Source organism: Oncorhynchus nerka, linkage group LG27, assembly GCF_034236695.1.
Source record: "Oncorhynchus nerka isolate Pitt River linkage group LG27, Oner_Uvic_2.0, whole genome shotgun sequence".
In the NCBI taxonomy this organism is placed as follows: Eukaryota; Metazoa; Chordata; class Actinopteri; order Salmoniformes; family Salmonidae; genus Oncorhynchus; species Oncorhynchus nerka.
This window is the reverse complement of record NC_088422.1, coordinates 79,797,483-79,824,106: the sequence shown is the minus strand read 5'-3', so window position 1 is coordinate 79,824,106 and position 26,624 is coordinate 79,797,483. Positions and strand designations below refer to the sequence as shown.

Sequence of the window (26,624 nt, the reverse complement as noted above, 5' to 3'; positions counted from 1 at the left end):
ACAGGCAGGGGAGCCAATTTCTAGTAGACCGGCGACGACGACCGCCGAGCACCGCCCGAACAGGCAGGGGAGCCAACTTCTAGTAGACCGGCGACGACGACTGCCGAGCACCGCCCGAACAGGCAGGGGAGCCAACTTCTAGTAGACCGGCGACGACGACCGCCGAGCACCCCCCGTCGTGACATTACCAACGTAATTAGAGCAGTAAAAATAAATGTTTTGTCATGCCCGTGTTATACGGTCTGATATACCACGGCTGTCAGCCAATCAGCATTCAGGGCTCGAACCACCCAGTAGTTTTTAGTATGTCAAATCAAAATATGGGTTGTTAGACTTGATAAGCATTATAGTCCTAATTCTCATATTGTCTTTGACCTGCATACAGATTAGTGTAGTTATGGTACCTTTCTTCATCAATGCTGGTTTGTGAGTTCAAGGCAGTGAGCTGTGTGTGTGAGCTGTCTCTTTGGTCATTCAGTTGCTTGGTCATTATCCTTCTAGCCAGTGACCAGAGAGAGAGTTCCTTGTACCGCCACCTCACTCAGGTCCACCCTCTTTTTTCCAGTACCATATTGTACAAAATCGATTCCATGACTGAGTTGCTATTCCTGTCTGTCTTAAAGTAGGTACTGTATATGAACTGCATACAGATTAGGTCAAAATGGTAGCATGGTACCAGATTAAGTGTCATCCAGTCTTTCCCCAATAGAAGCCAAACTCTGGTGGCAACAGCATTAGACGGGGGCCCGCCCTGCTTGTACAATACAATTGTAGCAGAAACACTGATACCATCACTGACTTTATTTGCCTGTCCATTTCTCCCAGGTGCTGAGGAGAAGATCTTGGAGGACTTCCGAGAGGTGTACAGCCCTGTTGCCTTTGATTTCCACCTGCAGGCTATGGTGCAGTCGGCTGGTAAACTGGTCCTCATAGACAAGCTGCTGCCCAAGATGAAGGCCGGGGGACACAAGGTCCTCATCTTCTCCCAGATGGTCCGCTGTCTGGATATCCTGGAGGACTACCTCATCCAGAGAAGGTACTGCTGCCTGCCTCTCTTCTCGCCTTGTATTACTATGCTCAAAAGTACTCCACTCCAATAGAAGCCTGGAAATCAAGGTTCTCTCTCCTCAGATATTTCATATTGTGAGACGAGGTAGTTTGAGATGAGATATATAATGTTTATTACTTTGTGTCAGTGCATGTAGAATAAACGCCCTCTGCAGTTTCAGCTAGGCTGATGCGGAAAAAGACAGGAATCATGCTTAAAAGGGTAATAGACTTTGTAATTTCCATTTTTCAGCTCCATTTTCAAAGTGAAGTATTTATGGTTTATTATCTGGTGTTAGCTAGCTAGCAGTTTGCGGTGCAACAAAAGCTGAATCACTCCAGTACTTTCCCTTATTAAATTGAATGTAGTTGAAGAGAAATGTTGAATATCTAAGCATTAGCCTCTCTTCAGTGACTGTCTGAGAAAGAGCCTTTTAAAGCCCCCAGTGCTCATCACTCCATAATGCTACCCAGAGCAGGGAGATGATAAAGACTGTGTAACAGAAGCAGAAGAATGTACCAAGACCCTTTCATTCAAGGTCTTAATCTCCTGGCTTAATGAGCTTCCTGTTTGCACGCTAAATGAAAAGGATATTATCCCAGCAGCCCGTCTAAGCTGAGGAAAGCGGGCGACTGGCCTGGTCTGTGTGGTCTCTCTATATCTTCCTCCCTTTCCCTCCTGATATCTCTGTCCTCTCTCTTCTTCTCCCTCTCTCTATCCTCTCCTCTTGTCTCTCTCACTAGCCTGTGCCTGGCCCTGTGTTCTTCTCCCTTCCCTGCTTCTTTCTGGCACTCAAACCCCGAACCAAACCAGTGTATACACACAAGGCGCGGTGCTCCGCTCAGTGGCTAGGCAAGGCTTAGCCAGGGATCAGCAGCAGGTCACAGACTCCCTCGGGGAACTCCCACATCAGACAGAGGGAGAGGAGTATGTGGGTGGGTGGAGAGAAGTGGGTTACTGTAGAGGTGAGGGGGTGAGGAAGATGAGGGGTAGGATGTGGGGTGAGGCGAGGCCAGGGCTCCTGGGAAAGAGGCTGCTCTTGATCAGCGTGCTAAACCACCTTGTTCTCTGCCAGAGAAAGGATGAAAGGAGGGAGAGAGAGCAGAATAGAGAGAGAGGGGAAAAGAGAGACAGGAATGGAGGAAAGAAGGAGAGAACTAGTGAATGTTGTTTTACAGTGGGTGACAAAAACAAACTCCTGGACATATAGTGTGGCAATTGGAGGCCTCTTAGTGTGTGATGGTTGGTGTTGTATCAGCTACTGTAAAGCTCAGTGTCGTACTGTATGTAAATGTTGACATTCATGATACTTGGATGTGACGCAAGAACATTTGTAATTATGTGTACTAGAAGATCCTACTCCAACCCTGCATGGTCCTGTGTTCCTCAGGTACCTGTATGAGCGTATCGATGGCAGAGTGAGAGGTAACCTGCGTCAGGCAGCTATAGACCGTTTCAGCAAACCAGACTCGGACCGCTTTGTGTTCCTGCTGTGTACCCGGGCTGGAGGTCTGGGCATCAACTTGACTGCTGCTGACACCTGTATTATCTTTGACTCAGACTGGAACCCACAGAACGACCTGCAGGTAAAGACACACACAGACATTTAAAGTGACTTCAGCCTCCACTGTAATACAATTAGCAACGAAGGTGTGGTCACTTTCTATTTCAATTCAGTCAATTCAGGAAGTCCTTGAATTGAGAAGTGTCTTTTATATCCTATTATAATAGTTTAACTTTTTAATTGACACAGCTTGGATAGTCAAATGTATGTTTTTATGACTAAGTCGCTTTGGATAAAAGCGTCTGCTAAATGGCATATATTATATTATTATAGCAGAGCAACGATCTTGATCCTGAAGTAATTTTTATTGGACAAATATAAAATGTATTGGGCTGGTCATAACCAAGTTATTTTCTATTATTCTCAGGCCCAGGCTCGCTGCCATAGGATTGGTCAGAACAAGGCGGTGAAGGTGTACCGTCTGATCACCAGGAACTCTTACGAGCGGGAGATGTTTGACCGGGCCAGCCTCAAACTGGGCCTAGACAAGGCTGTGCTGCAGAGCATGAGTGGCAGGGAGAACAGCTTGCCAGGTGGAGGGGTGAGTCTGCTGTGTTCGTCACACACACACACACACTGCAGCTCCTGTATCATGCTCTATGCATTCGGAAAGTATTCTGACCCCTTGACTTTTTCCACATTTTGTTATGTTACAGTCTTATTCTAAAATGGATTAAATATTATTTTTTTCTCAGCAATCTACACACAATAACCCATAATAACAAAGCAAAAACAGGTTTTCAGAGTTTCTTGGAAATGTATTACAAATAAAAAACAGAAATACCTTATTTACATAAGTATTCAGACCATTTGCTATGAGACTCGAAATTGAGCTCAGGTGCATCCTGTTTCCATTGATCATCCTTGAGATGTTTCTACAACCTAATTGGAGTCCACCTGTGGAAAAGCACACACCTGTCTATATAAGGTCCCACAGTTGACAGTGCGTATCAGAGCAAAAATCAAGCAAGATGTCAAAGGAATTGTCCGTAGAGCTCCGAGACAGGATTGTGTCGAGGCACAGATCTGGGGAAGGGTACCAAAACATTTCTACAGCATTGAAAGTCCGCAAGAACACAGTGGCCTCCATCATTCTTAAATGAAAGAAGTTTGGAACCACCAAGACTCCCTAGAGCTGGCCGCCCGGCCAAACTGAGCAATCGGGAATAAGGCCTTCGTCAAAGAGGTGACCAAGAACCCGATGGTCACTGACAGAGCTCTAGAGTTCCTCTGTGGAGATGGGAGAACCTTCCAGAATGACAACCATCTCTACAGCACTCCACCAATCAGGCCTTTATGGTAGAGTGAAAGCCACATGACAGCACGCTTGGAGTTTGCCAAAAGGCACCTAAAACTCTCAGATCATGAGAAACAAGATTATCTGGTCTAATGAAACCAAGATTGAACTCTTTGGTCTAAATGCCAATCGTCACATCTGGAGAAAACCATGCACCATCCCTATGGTGTAGCATGGTGGTGGCAGCATCATGCTGTGGGAATGTTTTTCAGTGGCAGGGACTGGGAGACCAGTCAAGATTGATGCAAAGATGAATGGAGCAAAGTACAGAGATCCTTGATTAAAACCTGCTCCAGAGTGCTCAGGACCTCAGACTGGGGCGGAGGTTCACCTTCCAACAGGACAACAACGCTATGCACCCAGCCAAGACAACACAGGAGTGGCTTCGGGACAAGTCTCTGAATGTCCTTGAGTGGCCCGGCCAGAGCCCGGACTTGAACCCGATCAAACTTCTCTGGAGAGACCTGAAAGTAGCTGTGCAGCGACGCTCCCCATCTAACCTGACAGAGCTTGAGAGGATCTGCAGAGAAGAATGGGAGAAACTCCCCAAATACAGGTGTGCCAAACTTGTAGCGTAATACATTTGCAAAGCAAAATGTATATATATTATTTTTGCTTTGTCATTATGGGGTATTGTGTGTAGATTGATGAGGGGAAAAAATGATTTCATCCATTTTAGAATAAGGCTGTAATGTAACAAAATGTGTAAAAAGTCAAGGGGACAGAATATATTCCGAAGGCACAAAATGTTAAGTCCATTCTACAAAATGAGAATGTAGAAAATGGACTAGTCAATATAATGAACACAGCTTTGAGATATCCTCTTATTGCATCATCAGTGTGTAGGAGGAGTTTAGCTGTTTCTCTCTCTGGATTAGCTGGACTATCAGGAAGAAAGTGTTGAGCAGACATTATCACCACCAGCTGCATACTAACACACCATGGGTCAGCTGGGGGTTGCTGCTACTCTTTAAGATTTAAAAAGGTCTGGCATGTGATCCTGTTCAGCTTCAGTTCAACTAACTGTCTCGCTCCTCTGCGTTTCTCACACTAGAGTGTCTGTCTGTTTTTGTGTGGTGTTAATGCGTGTGCATGTGTTGTGCACATGTTTGTGTGTACAAGGATGTAAATGTGTAAATAGTCCAGTCTGTGATATACTGTAGTCCATCATCAGTTCCCCTAACACCCCCTCTGTTTCTCCTTCTCCCCCTCCCCTCTCTCTAGCCGACCCAGCAGCAGCTGTCTAAGAAGGAGATTGAGGACCTGCTGAGGAAAGGGGCGTATGGAGCTCTGATGGACGATGAGGATGAGGGGGCCAAGTTCTGTGAGGAGGACATCGACCAGATCCTTCAACGCAGGACCAAGACCATCACCATCGAGTCTGAGGGACGGGGATCTACCTTTGCCAAGGTACCAGTGACTGAAAGAGCACCACACAGTGGTCATTGTTTGAATGTTGCTATCCTTTTCCTTTCTGCATGACTAGCAGTAGTAACCAGTGTCTCCTGTCTACTCTCATGTCACTCTTCATCACAGACTCTCAGCTCTGTTAGGAGACTCAGACTTCTCATTGAAGGAGACTCAGGAAGGAACAGTGAATCTGATTATCAAGGTTTAACGTGATATAATATCTCCTTCTCTCTCAGGCCAGTTTTGTGGCATCCGGAAACCGCACAGACATTTCTCTGGATGACCCCAACTTCTGGGACAAGTGGGCCAAGAAGGCTGAGATTGACATGGACACTGCCAATGGCAGAGTAAGTAATGCTTTAGGTTAAACACTGAACCTGCTCTTTCTGGCCGCGATGAGATATGTTATATAGGAGATAAGATCAATGCCATGTGTGAATTTGCTACAACAGTATCTGAGTATCTGTGTGTGTTCCTCTCCTATTCCACAACAGAACAGCCTGGTAATTGACACTCCGAGGGTGAGGAAGCAGACCCGACCCTTCAGTGCCACTAAGGACGAGCTGGCAGAGCTGTCAGAGGGGGAGAGTGACAACGAGGACAAGCCCAAGCTCCGCCGGCCCCACGACCGCCTCAACAGCTACGGCAGGACAGAGTGCTTCAGAGTGGAGAAGAACCTACTAGTATACGGGTCAGTGACAGTGACTGGACCACTTATGCTAGATAATATACAAACCAACATTGATACTAAATAACAATGTTCTTTAATACTTATCTTGGGGACCCACAGGATGTGCAGACTTGAGTTTCAGCCCAGACCAACCACATCTTGTTCTTAGTGTTACTGCTGTACAGTATTGTGTCTGTATTGAGGCTCTCCCGTGTTGTCCATCTATATTGTACAGTATTGTGTCTGTATTGAGGCTCTCCTGTGTTGTCCATCTATATTGTACAGTATTGTGTCTGTATTGAGGCTCTCCTGTGTTGTCCATCTATATTGTACAGTATTGTGTCTGTACTGAAGCTCTCCTGTGTTGTCCATCTATATTGTACAGTATTGTGTCTGTACTGAGGCTCTCCTGTGTTGTCCATCTATATTGTACAGTATTGTGTCTGTATTGAGGCTCTCCTGTGTTGTCCATCTATATTGTACAGTATTGTGTCTGTACTGAAGCTCTCCTGTGTTGTCCATCTATATTGTACAGTATTGTGTCTGTATTGAGGCTCTCCTGTGTTGTCCATCTATATTGTACAGTGTTGTCTGTATTGAGGCTCTCCTGTGTTGTCCATCTATATTGTACAGTGTTGTCTGTATTGAGGCTCTCCTGTGTTGTCCATCTATATTGTACAGTATTGTGTCTGTACTGAGGCTCTCCTGTGTTGTCCATCTATATTGTACAGTATTGTGTCTGTACTGAGGCTCTCCTGTGTTGTCCATCTATATTGTACAGTGTTGTCTGTACTGAGGCTCTCATGTGTTGTCCATCTATATTGTACAGTGTTGTGTCTGTACTGAGGCTCTCCTGTGTTGTCCATCTATTTTGTATTGTGTCTGTACTGAAGCTCTCCTGTGTTGTCCATCTATATTGTACAGATTGTGCTACTGAAGCTCCTGTGTTGTCCATCTATTTTGTACAGTATTGTGTCTGTACTGAAGCTCTCCTGTGTTGTCCATATTGTACAGTATTATATCTGTACAGTGGCTCTCCTTGTTGTCCATCTATATTGTACAGTATTGTGTCTGTACTGAAGCTCTCCTGTGTTGTCCATCTATATTGTACAGTATTGTGTCTGTACTGAGGCTCTCCTGTGTTGTCCATCTATATTGTACAGTATTGTGTCTGTACTGATGCTCTCCTGTGTTGTCCATCTATATTGTACAGTATTGTGTCTGTACTGAGGCTCTCCTGTGTTGTCCATCTATATTGTACAGTATTGTGTCTGTACTGAGGCTCTCCTGTGTTGTCCATCTATATTGTACAGTGTTGTCTGTACTGAGGCTCTCCTGTGTTGTCCATCTATATTGTACAGTGTTGTGTCTGTACTGAGGCTCTCCTGTGTTGTCCATCTATTTTGTATTGTGTCTGTACTGAAGCTCTCCTGTGTTGTCCATCTATATTGTACAGTATTGTGTCTGTACTGAGGCTATCCTGTGTTGTCCATCTATATTGTACAGTATTGTCTGTATTGAGGCTCTCCTGTGTTGTCCATCTATATTGTACAGTATTGTGTCTGTACTGAAGCTCTCCTGTGTTGTCCATCTATATTGTACAGTATTGTGTCTGTACTGAGGCTCTCCTGTGTTGTCCATCTATATTGTACATTGTGTCTGTATTGAGGCTCTCCTGTGTTGTCCATCTATATTGTACAGTGTTGCTCTCCTGTGTTGTCCATCTATATTGTACAGTGTTGTCAGGCTCTCCTGTGTTGTCCATTATTGTACAGTATTGTGTCTGTACTGAGGCTCTCCTGTGTTGTCCATCTATATTGTACAGTATTGTGTCTGTACTGAGGCTCTCCTGTGTTGTCCATCTATATTGTACAGTGTTGTGTCTGTACTGAGGCTCTCCTGTGTTGTCCATCTATATTGTACAGTGTTGTCTGTACTGAGGCTCTCCTGTGTTGTCCATCTATATTGTACAGTGTTGTGTCTGTACTGAGGCTCTCCTGTGTTGTCCATCTATTTTGTATTGTGTCTGTACTGAAGCTCTCCTGTGTTGTCCATCTATTTTGTACAGTATTGTGTCTGTACTGAGGCTCTCCTGTGTTGTCCATCTATTTTGTACAGTATTGTGTCTGTATTGAGGCTCTCCTGTGTTGGCCATCTATATTGTACAGTATTGTGTCTGTACTGAGGCTATCCTGTGTTGGCCATCTATATTGTACAGTATTGTGTCTGTATTGAGGCTCTCCTGTGTTGTCCATCTATATTGTACAGTATTGTGTCTGTACTGAAGCTCTCCTGTGTTGTCCATCTATATTGTACAGTATTGTGTCTGTACTGAAGCTCTCCTGTGTTGTCCATCTATATTGTACAGTATTGTGTCTGTACTGAAGCTCTCCTGTGTTGTCCATCTATATTGTACAGTATTGTGTCTGTACTGATGCTCTCCTGTGTTGTCCATCTATATTGTACAGTATTGTGTCTGTACTGTGGCTCTCCTGTGTTGTCCATCTATATTGTACAGTATTGTGTCTGTACTGAAGCTCTCCTGTGTTGTCCATCTATATTGTACAGTATTGTGTCTGTACTGAAGCTCTCCTGTGTTGTCCATCTATATTGTACAGTATTGTGTCTGTACTGATGCTCTCCTGTGTTGTCCATCTATATTGTACAGTATTGTGTCTGTACTGAGGCTCTCCTGTGTTGTCCATCTATATTGTACAGTATTGTGTCTGTGTCTGTGTTGTCCATCTATATTGTACAGTGTTGTCTGTACTGAGGCTCTCCTGTGTTGTCCATCTATATTGTACAGTGTTGTGTCTGTACTGAGGCTCTCCTGTGTTGTCCATCTATTTTGTATTGTGTCTGTACTGAAGCTCTCCTGTGTTGTCCATCTATATTGTACAGTATTGTGTCTGTACTGAGGCTATCCTGTGTTGGCCATCTATATTGTACAGTATTGTGTCTGTATTGAGGCTCTCCTGTGTTGTCCATCTATATTGTACAGTATTGTGTCTGTACTGAAGCTCTCCTGTGTTGTCCATCTATATTGTACAGTATTGTGTCTGTACTGAAGCTCTCCTGTGTTGTCCATCTATATTGTACAGTATTGTGTCTGTACTGAGGCTCTCCTGTGTTGTCCATCTATATTGTACAGTATTGTGTCTGTACTGAGGCTCTCCTGTGTTGTCCATCTATATTGTACAGTATTGTGTCTGTACTGAAGCTCTCCTGTGTTGTCCATCTATATTGTACAGTATTGTGTCTGTACTGAAGCTCCCCTGTGTTGTCCATCTATATTGTACAGTATTGTGTCTGTACTGAAGCTCTCCTGTGTTGTCCATCTATTTTGTATTGTGTCTGTACTGAAGCTCTCCTGTGTTGTCCATCTATATTGTACAGTATTGTGTCTGTACTGAAGCTCTCCTGTGTTGTCCATCTATTTTGTACAGTATTGTGTCTGTACTGAGGCTCTCCTGTGTTGTCCATCTATTTTGTACAGTATTGTGTCTGTATTGAGGCTCTCCTGTGTTGGCCATCTATATTGTACAGTATTGTGTCTGTACTGAGGCTATCCTGTGTTGGCCATCTATATTGTACAGTATTGTGTCTGTATTGAGGCTCTCCTGTGTTGTCCATCTATATTGTACAGTATTGTGTCTGTACTGAAGCTCTCCTGTGTTGTCCATCTATATTGTACAGTATTGTGTCTGTACTGAAGCTCTCCTGTGTTGTCCATCTATATTGTACAGTATTGTGTCTGTACTGAAGCTCTCCTGTGTTGTCCATCTATATTGTACAGTATTGTGTCTGTACTGATGCTCTCCTGTGTTGTCCATCTATATTGTACAGTATTGTGTCTGTACTGTGGCTCTCCTGTGTTGTCCATCTATATTGTACAGTATTGTGTCTGTACTGAAGCTCTCCTGTGTTGTCCATCTATATTGTACAGTATTGTGTCTGTACTGAAGCTCTCCTGTGTTGTCCATCTATATTGTACAGTATTGTGTCTGTACTGATGCTCTCCTGTGTTGTCCATCTATATTGTACAGTATTGTGTCTGTACTGAGGCTCTCCTGTGTTGTCCATCTATATTGTACAGTATTGTGTCTGTACTGAGGCTCTCCTGTGTTGTCCATCTATATTGTACAGTGTTGTCTGTACTGAGGCTCTCCTGTGTTGTCCATCTATATTGTACAGTGTTGTGTCTGTACTGAGGCTCTCCTGTGTTGTCCATCTATTTTGTATTGTGTCTGTACTGAAGCTCTCCTGTGTTGTCCATCTATATTGTACAGTATTGTGTCTGTACTGAGGCTATCCTGTGTTGGCCATCTATATTGTACAGTATTGTGTCTGTATTGAGGCTCTCCTGTGTTGTCCATCTATATTGTACAGTATTGTGTCTGTACTGAAGCTCTCCTGTGTTGTCCATCTATATTGTACAGTATTGTGTCTGTACTGAAGCTCTCCTGTGTTGTCCATCTATATTGTACAGTATTGTGTCTGTACTGAAGCTCTCCTGTGTTGTCCATCTATATTGTACAGTATTGTGTCTGTACTGATGCTCTCCTGTGTTGTCCATCTATATTGTACAGTATTGTGTCTGTACTGAAGCTCTCCTGTGTTGTCCATCTATATTGTACAGTATTGTGTCTGTACTGAAGCTCCCCTGTGTTGTCCATCTATATTGTACAGTATTGTGTCTGTACTGAAGCTCTCCTGTGTTGTCCATCTATATTGTACAGTATTGTGTCTGTACTGATGCTCTCCTGTGTTGTCCATCTATATTGTACAGTATTTGTCTCCTGCATTGACCCTCTCCTCTCCTGTGTCGTCCAGGTGGGGTCGTTGGAAGGATATCCTGCTCCATGGTCGTTTTAAGAAGCAGCTGACAGAGCGTGATGTAGAGTCTATCTGCAGAGCCCTTCTGGCCTACTGTCTGGTTCACTACCGCGGTGACGACAAGATCAAGAGCTTCATGTGGGACCTGATCGCCCCCTCCGAGGACGGACAGACCAAGGAACTACAGAACCACCTGGGTACGTTACAAGCTCACAATGACGAAAGCTCAGGGGTCCAACCACAAATTAGAATCTGGTTCCTCTCAAGGAATTCAACCTTTAAAGGGCATTTCCCCTTACCACTGTGCTATTGGTTTACTGTTAATGTTTTGAATGTGGGTTTATAAACCGGTGTCCATAACCACAAATTGTATCTGTGTTCCTCCCTCAGGTCTGTCGACCCCGGTCCCCAGAGGCAGGAAGGGGAAGAAGATGAAGACTCAATCCAGCACATTTGACATCCAGAAGGCTGAGTGGATCAGGAAGCACAACCCAGAACATATGCTGCAGGACGAGGGATACAAGAAGCACCTCAAACACCACTGCAACAAGTAAGAAGCTACTCTTGGTACAATAGGCCTATAGTATTAAACATATTCAGTACACTTTTAGATTTTTTTTATGGTATTGTTTTCTAATAGTTACATTAACGAAGACAAGTTGTTTGTTCCAATGTGTCTTAGCTTGGTTTTTATTGATGTTGGAAATAAACATAGGTTCTTGTCTCTGTCGTATATAGAGTTGAGAACATTTTTGAAACGTCTCATATTTTGTATTGCCCTCAGTTTGCTTCAGTGTGTTGAAGCTAGCCTGTGTGAAAACATAATTGTATGTTTTTGTCAATAGCAGAGTTTTGACTCCTGCACGTCAACACCACTGTCTGTAATTAAGACAAATTGAAGCTGCCATCTTCTCCATCTGTGGCTTTCCTCTATAATGACCGTGAATCAGATTATAGATTACACTGCTGAATGATAATCCTCTGAATGGGATTTTAACACAAACTAATAGCTGTCATTGATCTTTTATTGACAGATAGAAAAACTGATTACACTTTTTTTTATTTTTTTTTATTTAACCTTTATTTAACCAGGTAGGCTAGTTGAGAACACCTTTATTTAACCAGGTAGGCTAGTTGAGAACACCTTTATTTAACCAGGTAGGCTAGTTGAGAACACCTTTATTTAACCAGGTAGGCTAGTTGAGAACACCTTTATTTAACCAGGTAGGCTAGTTGAGAACACCTTTATTTAACCAGGTAGGCTAGTTGAGAACACCTTTATTTAACCAGGTAGGCTAGTTGAGAACACCTTTATTTAACCAGGTAGGCTAGTTGAGAACACCTTTATTTAACCAGGTAGGCTAGTTGAGAACACCTTTATATTTAACCAGGTAGGCTAGTTGAGAACACCTTTATTTAACCAGGTAGGCTAGTTGAGAACACCTTTATTTAACCAGGTAGGCTAGTTGAGAACACCTTTATTTAACCAGGTAGGCTAGTTGAGAACACCTTTATTTAACCAGGTAGGCTAGTTGAGAACACCTTTATTTAACCAGGTAGGCTAGTTGAGAACACCTTTATTTAACCAGGTAGGCTAGTTGAGAACAAGTTCTCATTTACAACTGCGACCTGGCCAAGATAAAGCATAGCAGAGTGAACAGACAACACAGAGTTACACATGGAGTAAAAATTAACAAGTCAATAACACAGTAGGAAAAAAAATGGGCAGTCTATATACAATGTGTGCAAAAGGCATGAGGAGGTAGGCGAATAATACAATTTTGCAGATTAACACTGGAGTGATAAACACTACAGCCAGGGATGTATTATATTTTATATAAAGCTACATAGATGATGGGGAGAAGAAAACAACTCTTACATCCAATGAAATGGTTTGAAATATGAACCTATAAGTTAGCAGATAATGGTTGTTGAGATATAAAACTTATCCAACTAGATAATGGTTGTTGAGATATAAAACTTATCCAAATAGATAATGGTTGTTGAGATATAAAACTTATCCAACTAGATAATGGTTGTTGAGATATAAAACTTATCCAACTAGATAATGGTTGTTGAGATATAAAACTGATCCAACTAGATGATGGTTGTTGAGATATAAAACTGATCCAACTAGATGATGGTTGTTGAGATATAAAACTTATCCAACTAGATGATGGTTGTTGAGATATAAAACTGATCCAACTAGATGATGGTTGTTGAGATATAAAACTTATCCAACTAGATGATGGTTGTTGAGATATAAAACTTATCCAACTAGATAATGGTTGTTGAGATATAAAACTGATCCAACTAGATGATGGTTGTTGAGATATAAAACTTATCCAACTAGATAATGGTTGTTGAGATATAAAACTTATCCAACTAGATAATGGTTGTTGAGATATAAAACTTATCCAACTAGATAATGGTTGTTGAGATATAAAACTTATCCAACTAGATAATGGTTGTTGAGATATAAAACTTATCCAAATAGATAATGGTTGTTGAGATATAAAACTTATCCAAATAGATAATGGTTGTTGATATAAAACTTATCCAAATAGATAATGGTTGTTGATATAAAACTTAGCCAAATACATGTAGATGATGGTTGTTGAGATATAAAACTTAGCCAAATACATGTAGATGATGGTTGTTGAGATATAAAACTTAGCCAAATACATGTAGATGATGGTTGTTGAGATAATAAACTTATCCAACTAGATGATGGTTGTTGAGATATAAAACTTATCCAACTAGATAATGGTTGTTGAGATATAAAACTTATCCAACTAGATGATGGTTGTTGAGATATAAAACTTAGCCAACTAGATGATGGTGAAATGTGTTAAACTACAGTAAATAGATTTCGGTTGCTGTCTTTCTAAACGGGGTTGTTTGGGGGGTTTGTCTCCTGCCATCCTGCTTTAAACAGAGTCATGCAGGGCTTCCACAGAAAGTTCCGCATTGTTCCCAGAGCAGTAGTGCTGAAGCCAGGCATCGTCCGATGGGAGGCTCTCTGGTCAAACGGGGACACACTCTGTGGCTTTGCTGACCTCCGCGTTTTCCCCTCAGGGAGGAATGTGGACTGGCGTGGGGATGGGGCATGCACAGGCATGGCCCCCTACTATCCCTGTCCCACACAGAGATCCAGAACCCTGTCCTATGATAATGACATTTAGAAGATGTGTGTTCAATACTGTGTAGCTACTAGTACTGGCCTGTTAGGAATGTAAGGTTAAGACTGACGAGGCCTGTGTTCTGTTGGGATATGTGTAACATTCTCAGTATGACTTGCCGCTAATACATGCCGTATATATGATCTGCATGTGATTGTGGGTGTGTGTTTACCTTTATGTATCTGACTGTTTGTATCATGTGGACTGTTTGTATTGTGTGTGTGTGTGTGTGTGAGTACTCATACTCATGTGCATGTATGAGCTCTATGTCTGGGGCAGAGAGGTTCCCTTCTCCGTCAGATACCTCCCACACTCCAGGCTGTCTGTCTGAGTGTAAGAGAGAGAGGGAAAGAGTGATGTAGGGCCTTGCTGACAGCCACAGGAAACTGCAGCTGCTGCAGGGAGACCCAGGGCACAGCCCCTCAGAGGCAGGGAGGGAGGGGAGAGGCCTGGACCTGAGCCTCAGCACTGGAGCTCACAGCTCTGCCTGCAGAGGGGGTGTTCTCATGTCACTCCCTTTCCACTTTTGTCATACTGAATGTGTAAAGCTAGGGCCACACACACCATCTGAAGAAATCTACACTGGACCTTTTAACCTGCCACACTGTTAGACAGATTTTTTTTTAAACTAGATTTTCTCAGACCCTAGCTTAAGAGAGGAAGGGAGACTAGAATGTATGCCAGTCTATCACAGATCAGGCATACCATACTCCACCCACCACCCTCCACCTTCCACCTCCTAATTTATGCCTGGCTGGGTACGTCATGGAAACAGCATCTCTCCTCTGACTCAGCCTGCCTCTCTCTTCTCTCCTCTCCCTGCCAGCCCAGAGATCACATCATATCACACCACTCATCTCTATGGCACATACTTTGTCTCACTCCCTATGGCACAGACATTGTCTCACTCCCTATGGCACAGACACTGTCTCAGTCTCTGTGGCACAGACACTGTCTCAGTCTCTATGGCACAGACACTGTCACTCTCTGGCACAGACACTGTCTCACTCTATGGCACAGACACTGTCTCGCTCTCTATGGCACAGACACTGTCTCGCTCTCTATGGCACAGACACTGTCTCGCTCTCTATGGCACAGACACTGTATCGCTCTCTATGGCACAGACACTGTATCGCTCTCTATGGCACAGACACCGTCTCGCTCTCTATGGCACAGACACTGTCTCACTCTCTATGGCACAGACACTGCATGAGGGACTAACTACACAGTGACTGCATATTTTCTATCCCACTCCATTTTGGGCCTGTGTATGTATCATTGAAGACAACATTTATACAGTATATACAACAATACAAGATGTTTCCCTTTGCATGGACAGTTGATGTACCATGACGAGCTAGGCACAGTATGTCAGTCATCTACCGTGACGAGCTAGGCACCGTGTTTCAGTCATCTACCGTGACGAGCTAGGCACCGTGTTTCAGTCATCTACCGTGACGAGCTAGGCACAGTATGTCAGTCATCTACCGTGACGAGCTAGGCACAGTATGTCAGTCATCTACCGTGACGAGCTAGGCACAGCATTTCAGTCATCTACCGTGACGAGCTAGGCACCGTGTTTCAGTCATCTACCGTGACGAGCTAGGCACAGCATTTCAGTGGTCTACCGTGACGAGCTAGGCACCGTGTTTCAGTCATCTACCGTGACGAGCTAGGCACAGTATGTCAGTCATCTACCGTGATGAGCTAGGCACAGTATGTCAGTCATCTACCGTGACGAGCAAGGCACAGTATGTCAGTCATCTACCGTGACGAGCTAGGCACAGTATGTCAGTCATCTACCGTGACGAGCTAGGCACAGTATGTCAGTCATCTTGACGAAGCCAGGCACCGTGTTTCAGTCATCTACCGTGACGAGCTAGGCACAGTATGTCAGTCATCTACCGTGACGAGCTAGGCACCGTGTTTCAGTCATCTACCGTGACGAGCTAGGCACAGCATTTCAGTCGTCTACCATGACGAGCTAGGCACCGTGTTTCAGTCATCTACCGTGACGAGCTAGGCACAGTATGTCAGTCATCTACCGTGATGAGCTAGGCACAGTATGTCAGTCATCTACCGTGATGAGCAAGGCACAGTATGTCAGTCATCTACCGTGACGAGCTAGGCACAGTATGTCAGTCATCTACCGTGACGAGCTAGGCACAGTATGTCAGTCATCTACCGTGACGAGCTAGGCACCGTGTTTCAGTCATCTACCGTGACGAGCAAGGCACAGTATGTCAGTCATCTACCGTGACGAGCTAGGCACCGTGTTTCAGTCATCTACCGTGTCGAGCTAGGCACAGTATGTCAGTCATCTACCGTGACGAGCTAGGCACCGTGTTTCAGTCATCTACCGTGACGAGCTAGGCATCGTGTTTCAGTCATCTGCCGTGACGAGCTAGGCACCATGTTTCAGTCATCTACCGTGACGAGCAAGGCACAGTATGTCAGTCATCTACCGTGACGAGCAAGGCACCGTGTTTCAGTCATCTACCGTGACGAGCTAGGCACAGTATGTCAGTCATCTACCGTGACGAGCTAGGCACAGTATGTCAGTCATCTACCGTGACGAGCAAGGCACCGTGTTTCAGTCATCTACCGTGACGAGCTTGGCACAGTATGTCAGTCATCTACCGTGACGAGCAAGGCACCGTGTTTCAGTCATCTACCGTGACGAGCTAGGCACAGTATGTCAGTCATCTACCGTGACGAGCTAGGCACAGTATTTCAGTCATCTACCGTGACGAGCTAGGCACCGTGGTTCAGTCATCTACCGTGACGAGCTAGGCACAGTATGTCAGTCATCTGCCGTGACGAGCAAGGCACCGTGGTTCAGTCATCTACCGTGACGAGCTAGGCACCGTGGTTCAGTCATCTACCGTGACGAGCTAGGCACAGTATGTCAGTCATCTACCGTGACGAGCTAGGCACAGTATGTCAGTCATCTACCGTGACGAGCAAGGCACCGTGGTTCAGTCATCTACCGTGACGAGCTAGGCACAGTATTTCAGTGATCTACCGTGACGAGCTAGGCACCGTGGTTCAGTCATCTACCGTGACGAGCTAGGCACAGTATGTCAGTCATCTGCCGTGACGAGCTAGGCACCGTGTTTCAGTCATCTACCGTGACGAGCTAGGCACAGTATTTCAGTCATCTACCGTGACGAGCTAGGCACCGTGTTTCAGTCATCTACCGTGACGAGCTAGGCACCGTGTTTCAGTCATCTACCGTGACGAGCTAGGCACAGTATGTCAGTCATCTACCGTGACGAGCTAGGCACCGTGTTTCAGTCATCTACCGTGACGATCTAGGCACAGTATGTCAGTCATCTACCGTGACGAGCTAGGCACCGTGTTTCAGTCATCTGCCATGACGAGCTAGGCATCGTGTTTCAGTCATCTGCCGTGACGAGCTAGGCATCGTGTTTCAGTCATCTACCGTGACGAGCTAGGCACAGCATTTCAGTCATCTACCGTGACGAGCTAGGCACAGTATGTCAGTCATCTACCGTGACGAGCTAGGCACAGTATGTCAGTCATCTACCGTGACAAGCTAGGCACAGCATTTCAGTCATCTACCGTGACGAGCTAGGCACCGTGTTTCAGTCATCTACCGTGACGAGCTAGGCACAGCATTTCAGTCGTCTACCGTGACGAGCTAGGCACCGTGTTTCAGTCATCTACCGTGACGAGCTAGGCACAGTATGTCAGTCATCTACCGTGACGAGCTAGGCACAGTATGTCAGTCATCTACCGTGATGAGCTAGGCACAGTATGTCAGTCATCTGCCGTGACGAGCAAGGCACCGTGGTTCAGTCATCTACCGTGACGAGCTAGGCACCGTGGTTCAGTCATCTACCGTGACGAGCTAGGCACAGTATGTCAGTCATCTACCGTGACGAGCTAGGCACAGTATGTCAGTCATCTACCGTGACGAGCAAGGCACCGTGGTTCAGTCATCTACCGTGACGAGCTAGGCACAGTATTTCAGTGATCTACCGTGACAAGCTAGGCACCGTGGTTCAGTCATCTACCGTGACGAGCTAGGCACAGTATGTCAGTCATCTGCCGTGACGAGCTAGGCACCGTGTTTCAGTCATCTACCGTGACGAGCTAGGCACAGTATTTCAGTCATCTACCGTGACGAGCTAGGCACCGTGTTTCAGTCATCTACCGTGACGAGCTAGGCACCGTGTTTCAGTCATCTACCGTGACGAGCTAGGCACAGTATGTCAGTCATCTACCGTGACGAGCTAGGCACCGAGTTTCAGTCATCTACCGTGACGATCTAGGCACAGTATGTCAGTCATCTACCGTGACGAGCTAGGCACCGTGTTTCAGTCATCTGCCGTGACGAGCTAGGCATCGTGTTTCAGTCATCTGCCGTGACGAGCTAGGCATCGTGTTTCAGTCATCTACCGTGACGAGCTAGGCACAGCATTTCAGTCATCTACCGTGACGAGCTAGGCACAGTATGTCAGTCATCTACCGTGACGAGCTAGGCACAGTATGTCAGTCATCTACCGTGACGAGCTAGGCACAGCATTTCAGTCATCTACCGTGACGAGCTAGGCACCGTGTTTCAGTCATCTACCGTGACGAGCTAGGCACAGTATTTCAGTGATCTACCGTGACGAGCTAGGCACCGTGGTTCAGTCATCTACCGTGACGAGCTAGGCACAGTATGTCAGTCATCTGCCGTGACAGCTAGGCACCGTGTTTCAGTCATCTACCGTGATCGAGCCAGGCACAGTATTTCAGTCATCTACCGTGACGAGCTAGGCACCGTGTTTCAGTCATCTACCGTGACGCAGCTAGGCACCGTGTTTCAGTCATCTGTAGGCACAGTATGTCAGTCATCTACCGTGACGAGCTAGGCACCGTGTTTCAGTCATCTACCGTGACGAGCTAGGCACAGCATTTCAGTCGTCTACCGTGACGAGCTAGGCACCGTGTTTCAGTCATCTACCGTGACGAGCTAGGCACAGTATGTCAGTCATCTACCGTGACGAGCTAGGCACAGTATGTCAGTCATCTACCGTGATGAGCTAGGCACAGTATGTCAGTCATCTGCCGTGACGAGCAAGGCACCGTGGATCAGTCATCTACCGTGACGAGCTAGGCACAGTATGTCAGTCATCTACCGTGACGAGCTAGGCACCGTGTTTCAGTCATCTACCGTGACGATCTAGGCACAGTATGTCAGTCATCTACCGTGACGAGCTAGGCACCGTGTTTCAGTCATCTGCCGTGACGAGCTAGGCATCGTGTTTCAGTCATCTGCCGTGACGAGCTAGGCATCGTGTTTCAGTCATCTACCGTGACGAGCTAGGCACAGCATTTCAGTCATCTACCGTGACGAGCTAGGCACAGTATGTCAGTCATCTACCGTGACGAGCTAGGCACAGTATGTCAGTCATCTACCGTGACGAGCTAGGCACAGCATTTCAGTCATCTACTGTGACGAGCTAGGCACCGTGTTTCAGTCATCTACCGTGACGAGCTAGGCACAGCATTTCAGTCGCTACCGTGACAGCCAGGCACCGTGTTTCAGTCATCTACCGTGACGAGCTAGGCACAGTATGTCAGTCATCTACCGTGACGAGCTAGGCACAGTATGTCAGTCATCTACCGTGATGAGCTAGGCACAGTATGTCAGTCATCTACCGTGACGAGCAAGGCACAGTATGTCAGTCATCTACCGTGACGAGCTAGGGCACAGTATGTCAGTCATCTACCGTGACGAGCTAGGCACAGTATGTCAGTCATCTACCGTGACGAGCTAGGCACCGTGTTTCAGTCATCTACCGTGACGAGCTAGGCACAGTATGTCAGTCATCTACCGTGACGAGCTAGGCACCGTGTTTCAGTCATCTACCGTGACGAGCTAGGCACAGTATGTCAGTCATCTACCATGACGAGCTAGGCACAGTATGTCAGTCATCTACCGTGACGAGCTAGGCATCGTGTTTCAGTCATCTACCGTGACGAGCTAGGCACCGTGTTTCAGTCATCTATCGTGACGAAAGCCAGGCACCGTGGTTCAGTTATCTACCGTGACGAGCTAGGCACCGTGTTTCAGTCATCTGCCGTGACGAGCTAGGCATCGTGTTTCAGTCATCTACCTTGACGAGCTAGGCACCGTGTTTCAGTCATCTACCGTGACGAGCTAGGCACAGTATGTCAGTCATCTACCGTGACGAGCCAGGCACCGTGTTTCAGTCATCTACCGTGACGATCTAGGCACAGTATGTCAGTCATCTACCGTGACGAGCCAGGCACCGTGTTTCAGTCATCTGCCGTGACGAGCTAGGCATCGTGTTTCAGTCATCTACCGTGACGAGCTAGGCACCGTGTTTCAGTCAGTCATCTACCGTGACGAGCTGAAAGGCACAGCATTTCAGTCGTCTACCGTGACGAGCTAGGCACTGTGTTTCAGTCATCTACCGTGACGAGCCAGGCACAGTATGTCAGTCATCTACCGTGACGAGCTAGGCACAGTATGTCAGTCATCTACCGTGATGAGCTAGGCACAGTATGTCAGTCATCTACCGTGACGAGCAAGGCACAGTATGTCAGTCATCTACCGTGACGAGCTAGGCACAGTATGTCAGTCATCTACCGTGGACGAAGCCAGGGCACAGTATGTCAGTCATCTACCGTGACGAGCTAGGCATCGTGTTTCAGTCATCTACCGTGACGAGCTAGGCACCGTGTTTCAGTCATCTACCGTGACGAGCCAGGCACCGTGTTTCAGTCATCTATCGTGGACGAGCTAGGCACCGTGTTTCAGTCATCTGCCGTGACGAGCTAGGCATCGTGTTTCATTCATCTACCGTGACGAGCTAGGCACAGTATGTCAGTCATCTACCGTGACGAGCAAGGCACAGTATGTCAGTCATCTACCGTGACGAGCTAGGCACCGTGTTTCAGTCATCTACCGTGTTGAGCTAGGCACAGTATGTCAGTCATCTACCGTGATGAGCTAGGCACAGTATGTCAGTCATCTACCGTGACGAGCAAGGCACAGTATGTCAGTCATCTACCGTGACGAGCTAGGCACAGTATGTCAGTCATCTACCGTGACGAGCTAGGCACCGTGTTTCAGTCATCTACCGTGACGAGCTAGGCACACTATGTCAGTCATCTACCGTGACGAGCTAGGCACCGTGTTTCAGTCATCTACCGTGACGAGCTAGACACAGTATGTCAGTCATCTACCGTGACGAGCTAGGCACAGTATGCCAGTCATCTACCGTGATGAGCTAGGCATCGTGTTTCAGTCATCTACCGTGACGAGCTAGGCACCGTGTTTCAGTCATCTATCGTGACGAGCTAGGCACCGTGGTTCAGTTATCTACCGTGACGAGCTAGGCACCGTGTTTCAGTCATCTGCCGTGACGAGCTAGGCATCGTGTTTCAGTCATCTACCGTGACGAGCTAGGCACAGTATGTCAGTCATCTACCGTGACGAGCAAGGCACAGTATGTCAGTCATCTACCGTGACGAGCTAGGCACCGTGTTTCAGTCATCTACCGTGTTGAGCTAGGCACAGTATGTCAGTCATCTACCGTGACGAGCTAGGCACCGTGTTTCAGTCATCTACCGTGACGAGCTAGGCATCGTGTTTCAGTCATCTACCGTGACGAGCTAGGCACAGTATGTCAGTCATCTACCGTGACGAGCTAGGCACAGCATTTCAGTCATCTACCGTGACGAGCTAGGCACCGTGTTTCAGTCATCTACCGTGATGAGCTAGGCACAGTATGTCAGTCATCTGCCGTGACGAGCAAGGCACCGTGGATCAGTCATCTACCGTGACGAGCTAGGCACAGTATGTCAGTCATCTACCGTGACGAGCTAGGCACCGTGTTTCAGTCATCTACCGTGACGATCTAGGCACAGTATGTCAGTCATCTACCGTGACGAGCTAGGCACCGTGTTTCAGTCATCTGCCGTGACGAGCTAGGCATCGTGTTTCAGTCATCTGCCGTGACGAGCTAGGCATCGTGTTTCAGTCATCTACCGTGACGAGCTAGGCACAGCATTTCAGTCATCTACCGTGACGAGCTAGGCACAGTATGTCAGTCATCTACCGTGACGAGCTAGGCACAGTATGTCAGTCATCTACCGTGACGAGCTAGGCACAGCATTTCAGTCATCTACTGTGACGAGCTAGGCACCGTGTTTCAGTCATCTACCGTGACGAGCTAGGCACAGCATTTCAGTCGTCTACCGTGACGAGCTAGGCACCGTGTTTCAGTCATCTACCGTGACGAGCTAGGCACAGTATGTCAGTCATCTACCGTGACGAGCTAGGCACAGTATGTCAGTCATCTACCGTGATGAGCTAGGCACAGTATGTCAGTCATCTACCGTGACGAGCAAGGCACAGTATGTCAGTCATCTACCGTGACGAGCTAGGCACAGTATGTCAGTCATCTACCGTGACGAGCTAGGCACAGTATGTCAGTCATCTACCGTGACGAGCTAGGCACCGTGTTTCAGTCATCTACCGTGACGAGCTAGGCACAGTATGTCAGTCATCTACCGTGACGAGCTAGGCACCGTGTTTCAGTCATCTACCGTGACGAGCTAGGCACAGTATGTCAGTCATCTACCATGACGAGCTAGGCACAGTATGTCAGTCATCTACCGTGACGAGCTAGGCATCGTGTTTCAGTCATCTACCGTGACGAGCTAGGCACCGTGTTTCAGTCATCTATCGTGACGAGCTAGGCACCGTGGTTCAGTTATCTACCGTGACGAGCTAGGCACCGTGTTTCAGTCATCTGCCGTGACGAGCTAGGCATCGTGTTTCAGTCATCTACCTTGACGAGCTAGGCACCGTGTTTCAGTCATCTACCGTGACGAGCTAGGCACAGTATGTCAGTCATCTACCGTGACGAGCTAGGCACCGTGTTTCAGTCATCTACCGTGACGATCTAGGCACAGTATGTCAGTCATCTACCGTGACGAGCTAGGCACCGTGTTTCAGTCATCTGCCGTGACGAGCTAGGCACCGTGTTTCAGTCATCTACCGTGACGAGCTAGGCACCGTGTTTCAGTCATCTACCGTGACGAGCTAGGCACAGCATTTCAGTCGTCTACCGTGACGAGCTAGGCACTGTGTTTCAGTCATCTACCGTGACGAAGCTAGGCACAGTATGTCAGTCATCTACCGTGACGAGCTAGGCACAGTATGTCAGTCATCTACCGTGATGAGCTAGGCACAGTATGTCAGTCATCTACCGTGACGAGCAAGGCACAGTATGTCAGTCATCTACCGTGACGAGCTAGGCACAGTATGTCAGTCATCTACCGTGACGAGCTAGGCACAGTATGTCAGTCATCTACCGTGACGAGCTAGGCATCGTGTTTCAGTCATCTACCGTGACGAGCTAGGCACCGTGTTTCAGTCATCTACCGTGACGAGCTAGGCACCGTGTTTCAGTCATCTATCGTGACGAGCTAGGCACCGTGTTTCAGTCATCTGCCGTGACGAGCTAGGCATCGTGTTTCATTCATCTACCGTGACGAGCTAGGCACAGTATGTCAGTCATCTACCGTGACGAGCAAGGCACAGTATGTCAGTCATCTACCGTGACGAGCTAGGCACCGTGTTTCAGTCATCTACCGTGATGAGCTAGGCACAGTATGTCAGTCATCTACCGTGACGAGCAAGGCACAGTATGTCAGTCATCTACCGTGACGAGCTAGGCACAGTATGTCAGTCATCTACCGTGGCAGCGCCAGGCACAGTATGTCAGTCATCTACCGTGACGAGCTAGGCACCGTGTTTCAGTCATCTACCGTGACGAGCCAGGCACAGTATGTCAGTCATCTACCGTGACGAGCCAGGCACCGTGTTTCAGTCATCTACCGTGACGAGCTAGGCACAGTATGTCAGTCATCTACCATGACGAGCTAGGCACAGTATGTCAGTCATCTACCGTGACGAGCTAGGCATCGTGTTTCAGTCATCTACCGTGACGAGCCAGGCACCGTGTTTCAGTCATCTATCGTGACGAGCTAGGCACCGTGGTTCAGTTATCTACCGGACGAGCTAGGCACCGTGTTTCAGTCATCTGCCGTGACGAGCTAGGCATCGTGTTTCAGTCATCTACCTTGACGAGCTAGGCACCGTGTTTCAGTCATCTACCGCGACGAGCTAGGCACAGTATGTCAGTCATCTACCGTGACGAGCTAGGCACCGTGTTTCAGTCATCTACCGCGGACGATCTAGGCACAGTATGTCAGTCATCTACCGTGACGAGCTAGGCACCGTGTTTCAGTCATCTGCCGTGACGAGCTAGGCATCGTGTTTCAGTCATCTACCGTGACGAGCCAGGCACCGTGTTTCAGTCATCTACCGTGACGAGCTAGGCACAGCATTTCAGTCATCTACCGCGGACGAGCTAGGCACTGTGTTTCAGTCATCTACCGTGTGAGCTAGGCACAGTATGTCAGTCATCTACCGTGACGAGCTAGGCACAGTATGTCAGTCATCTACCGTGATGAGCTAGGCACAGTATGTCAGTCATCTACCGTGACGAGCAAGGCACAGTATGTCAGTCATCTACCGTGACGAGCTAGGCACAGTATGTCAGTCATCTACCGTGACATCTAGGCACAGTATGTCAGTCATCTACCGTGACAGCAGGCATCGTGTTTCAGTCATCTAGGCAGGCACCGTGTTTCAGTCATCTACCGTGACGAGCTAGGCAGTTTCAGCATCTATCAGGCACCGTGGTTTCAGTCATCTGCCGTGACGAGCTAGGCATCGTGTTTCATTCATCTACCGTGACGAAGCAGGGCACAGTATGTCAGTCATCTACCGTGACGAGCAAGGCACAGTATGTCAGTCATCTACCGTGACGAGCTAGGCACCGTGTTTCAGTCATCTACCGTTGAGCTAGGCACAGTATGTCAGTCATCTACCGTGATGAGCTAGGCACAGTATGTCAGTCATCTACCGTGACGAGCAAGGCACAGTATGTCAGTCATCTACCGTGACGAGCTAGGCACAGTATGTCAGTCATCTACCGTGACGAGCTAGGCACCGTGTTTCAGTCATCTACCGCGGACGAGCCAGGCACACTATGTCAGTCATCTACCGTGACGAGCTAGGCACCGTGTTTCAGTCATCTACCGTGACGAGCTAGACACAGTATGTCAGTCATCTACCGTGACGAGCACAGTATGCCAGTCATCTACCGCGATGAGCTAGGCATCGTGTTTCAGTCATCTACCGTGACGAGCTAGGCACCGTGTTTCAGTCATCTATCGTGACGAGCTAGGCACCGTGGTTCAGTTATCTACCGTGACGAGCTAGGCATCGTATTTCAGTCATCTGCCGTGACGAGCCAGGGCATCGTGGTCATCACCGTGACAGTAGGCACAGTATGTCAGTCATCTACCGTGACGAGCAAGGCACAGTATGTCAGTCATCTACCGTGACTCAGTCATCTACCGTGTTGAGCTAGGCACAGTATGTCAGTCATCTCTAGGCACCGTGTTTCAGTCATCTACGAGCTAGGCATCGTGTTTCAGTCATCTACCGTGACGAGCTTGTCAGTCATCTACCGTGACGAGCTAGGCACAGCATTTCAGTCATCTAGCGAGCCAGGCACCGTGTTTCAGTCATCTACCGTGATGAGCTAGGCACAGTATGTCAGTCATCTGCCGTGACGAGCAAGGCACCGTGGATCAGTCATCTACCGTGACGAGCTAGGCACAGTATGTCAGTCATCTACCGTGACGAGCTAGGCACCGTGTTTCAGTCATCTACCGTGACGATCTAGGCACAGTATGTCAGTCATCTACCGTGACGAGCTAGGCACCGTGTTTCAGTCATCTGCCGTGACGAGCTAGGCATCGTGTTTCAGTCATCTGCCGTGACGAGCTAGGCATCGTGTTTCAGTCATCTACCGTGACGAGCTAGGCACAGCATTTCAGTCATCTACCGTGACGAGCTAGGCACAGTATGTCAGTCATCTACCGTGACGAGCTAGGCACAGTATGTCAGTCATCTACCGTGACGAGCTAGGCACAGCATTTCAGTCATCTACTGTCAGTCACCGTGTTTCAGTCATCTACCGTGACGAGCTAGGCACAGCATTTCAGTCGTCTACCGTGTTTCAGTCATCTACCGTGACGAGCTAGGCACAGTATGTCAGTCATCTACCGTGGACGAGATTTGAAGCCAGGCACAGTATGTCAGTCATCTACCGTGATGAGCTAGGCACAGTATGTCAGTCATCTACCGTGACGAGCAAGGCACAGTATGTCAGTCATCTACCGTGACGAGCTAGGCACAGTATGTCAGTCATCTACCGTGACGAGCTAGGCACAGTATGTCAGTCATCTACCGTGACGAGCTAGGCACCGTGTTTCAGTCATCTACCGTGACGAGCTAGGCACAGTATGTCAGTCATCTACCGTGACGAGCTAGGCACCGTGTTTCAGTCATCTACCGTGACGAGCTAGGCACAGTATGTCAGTCATCTACCATGACGAGCTAGGCACAGTATGTCAGTCATCTACCGTGACGAGCTAGGCATCGTGTTTCAGTCATCTACCGTGACGAGCTAGGCACCGTGTTTCAGTCA

The 26,624-nt window shown here is 47.1% G+C and overlaps 1 protein-coding gene across 8 annotated transcripts in view; it reads left to right on the top strand.

Annotated features, from left to right (window-relative positions):
• Positions 1–26,624, top strand: part of chd9 (chromodomain helicase DNA binding protein 9) — a 161,420-nt gene that overhangs the window by 102,983 nt on the left and 31,813 nt on the right. For all 8 annotated transcript variants that reach the window (XM_065012043.1, XM_065012045.1, XM_065012044.1 and 5 more), the window contains 8 exons: positions 826–1,036; positions 2,439–2,634; positions 2,980–3,153; positions 5,134–5,319; positions 5,556–5,666; positions 5,814–6,010; positions 10,823–11,022; positions 11,216–11,375. In XM_065012043.1, coding sequence (XP_064868115.1) covers positions 826–1,036; positions 2,439–2,634; positions 2,980–3,153; positions 5,134–5,319; positions 5,556–5,666; positions 5,814–6,010; positions 10,823–11,022; positions 11,216–11,375 — 1,435 coding nt within the window. The remainder of the gene's footprint in view (positions 1–825; positions 1,037–2,438; positions 2,635–2,979; positions 3,154–5,133; positions 5,320–5,555; positions 5,667–5,813; positions 6,011–10,822; positions 11,023–11,215; positions 11,376–26,624) is intronic.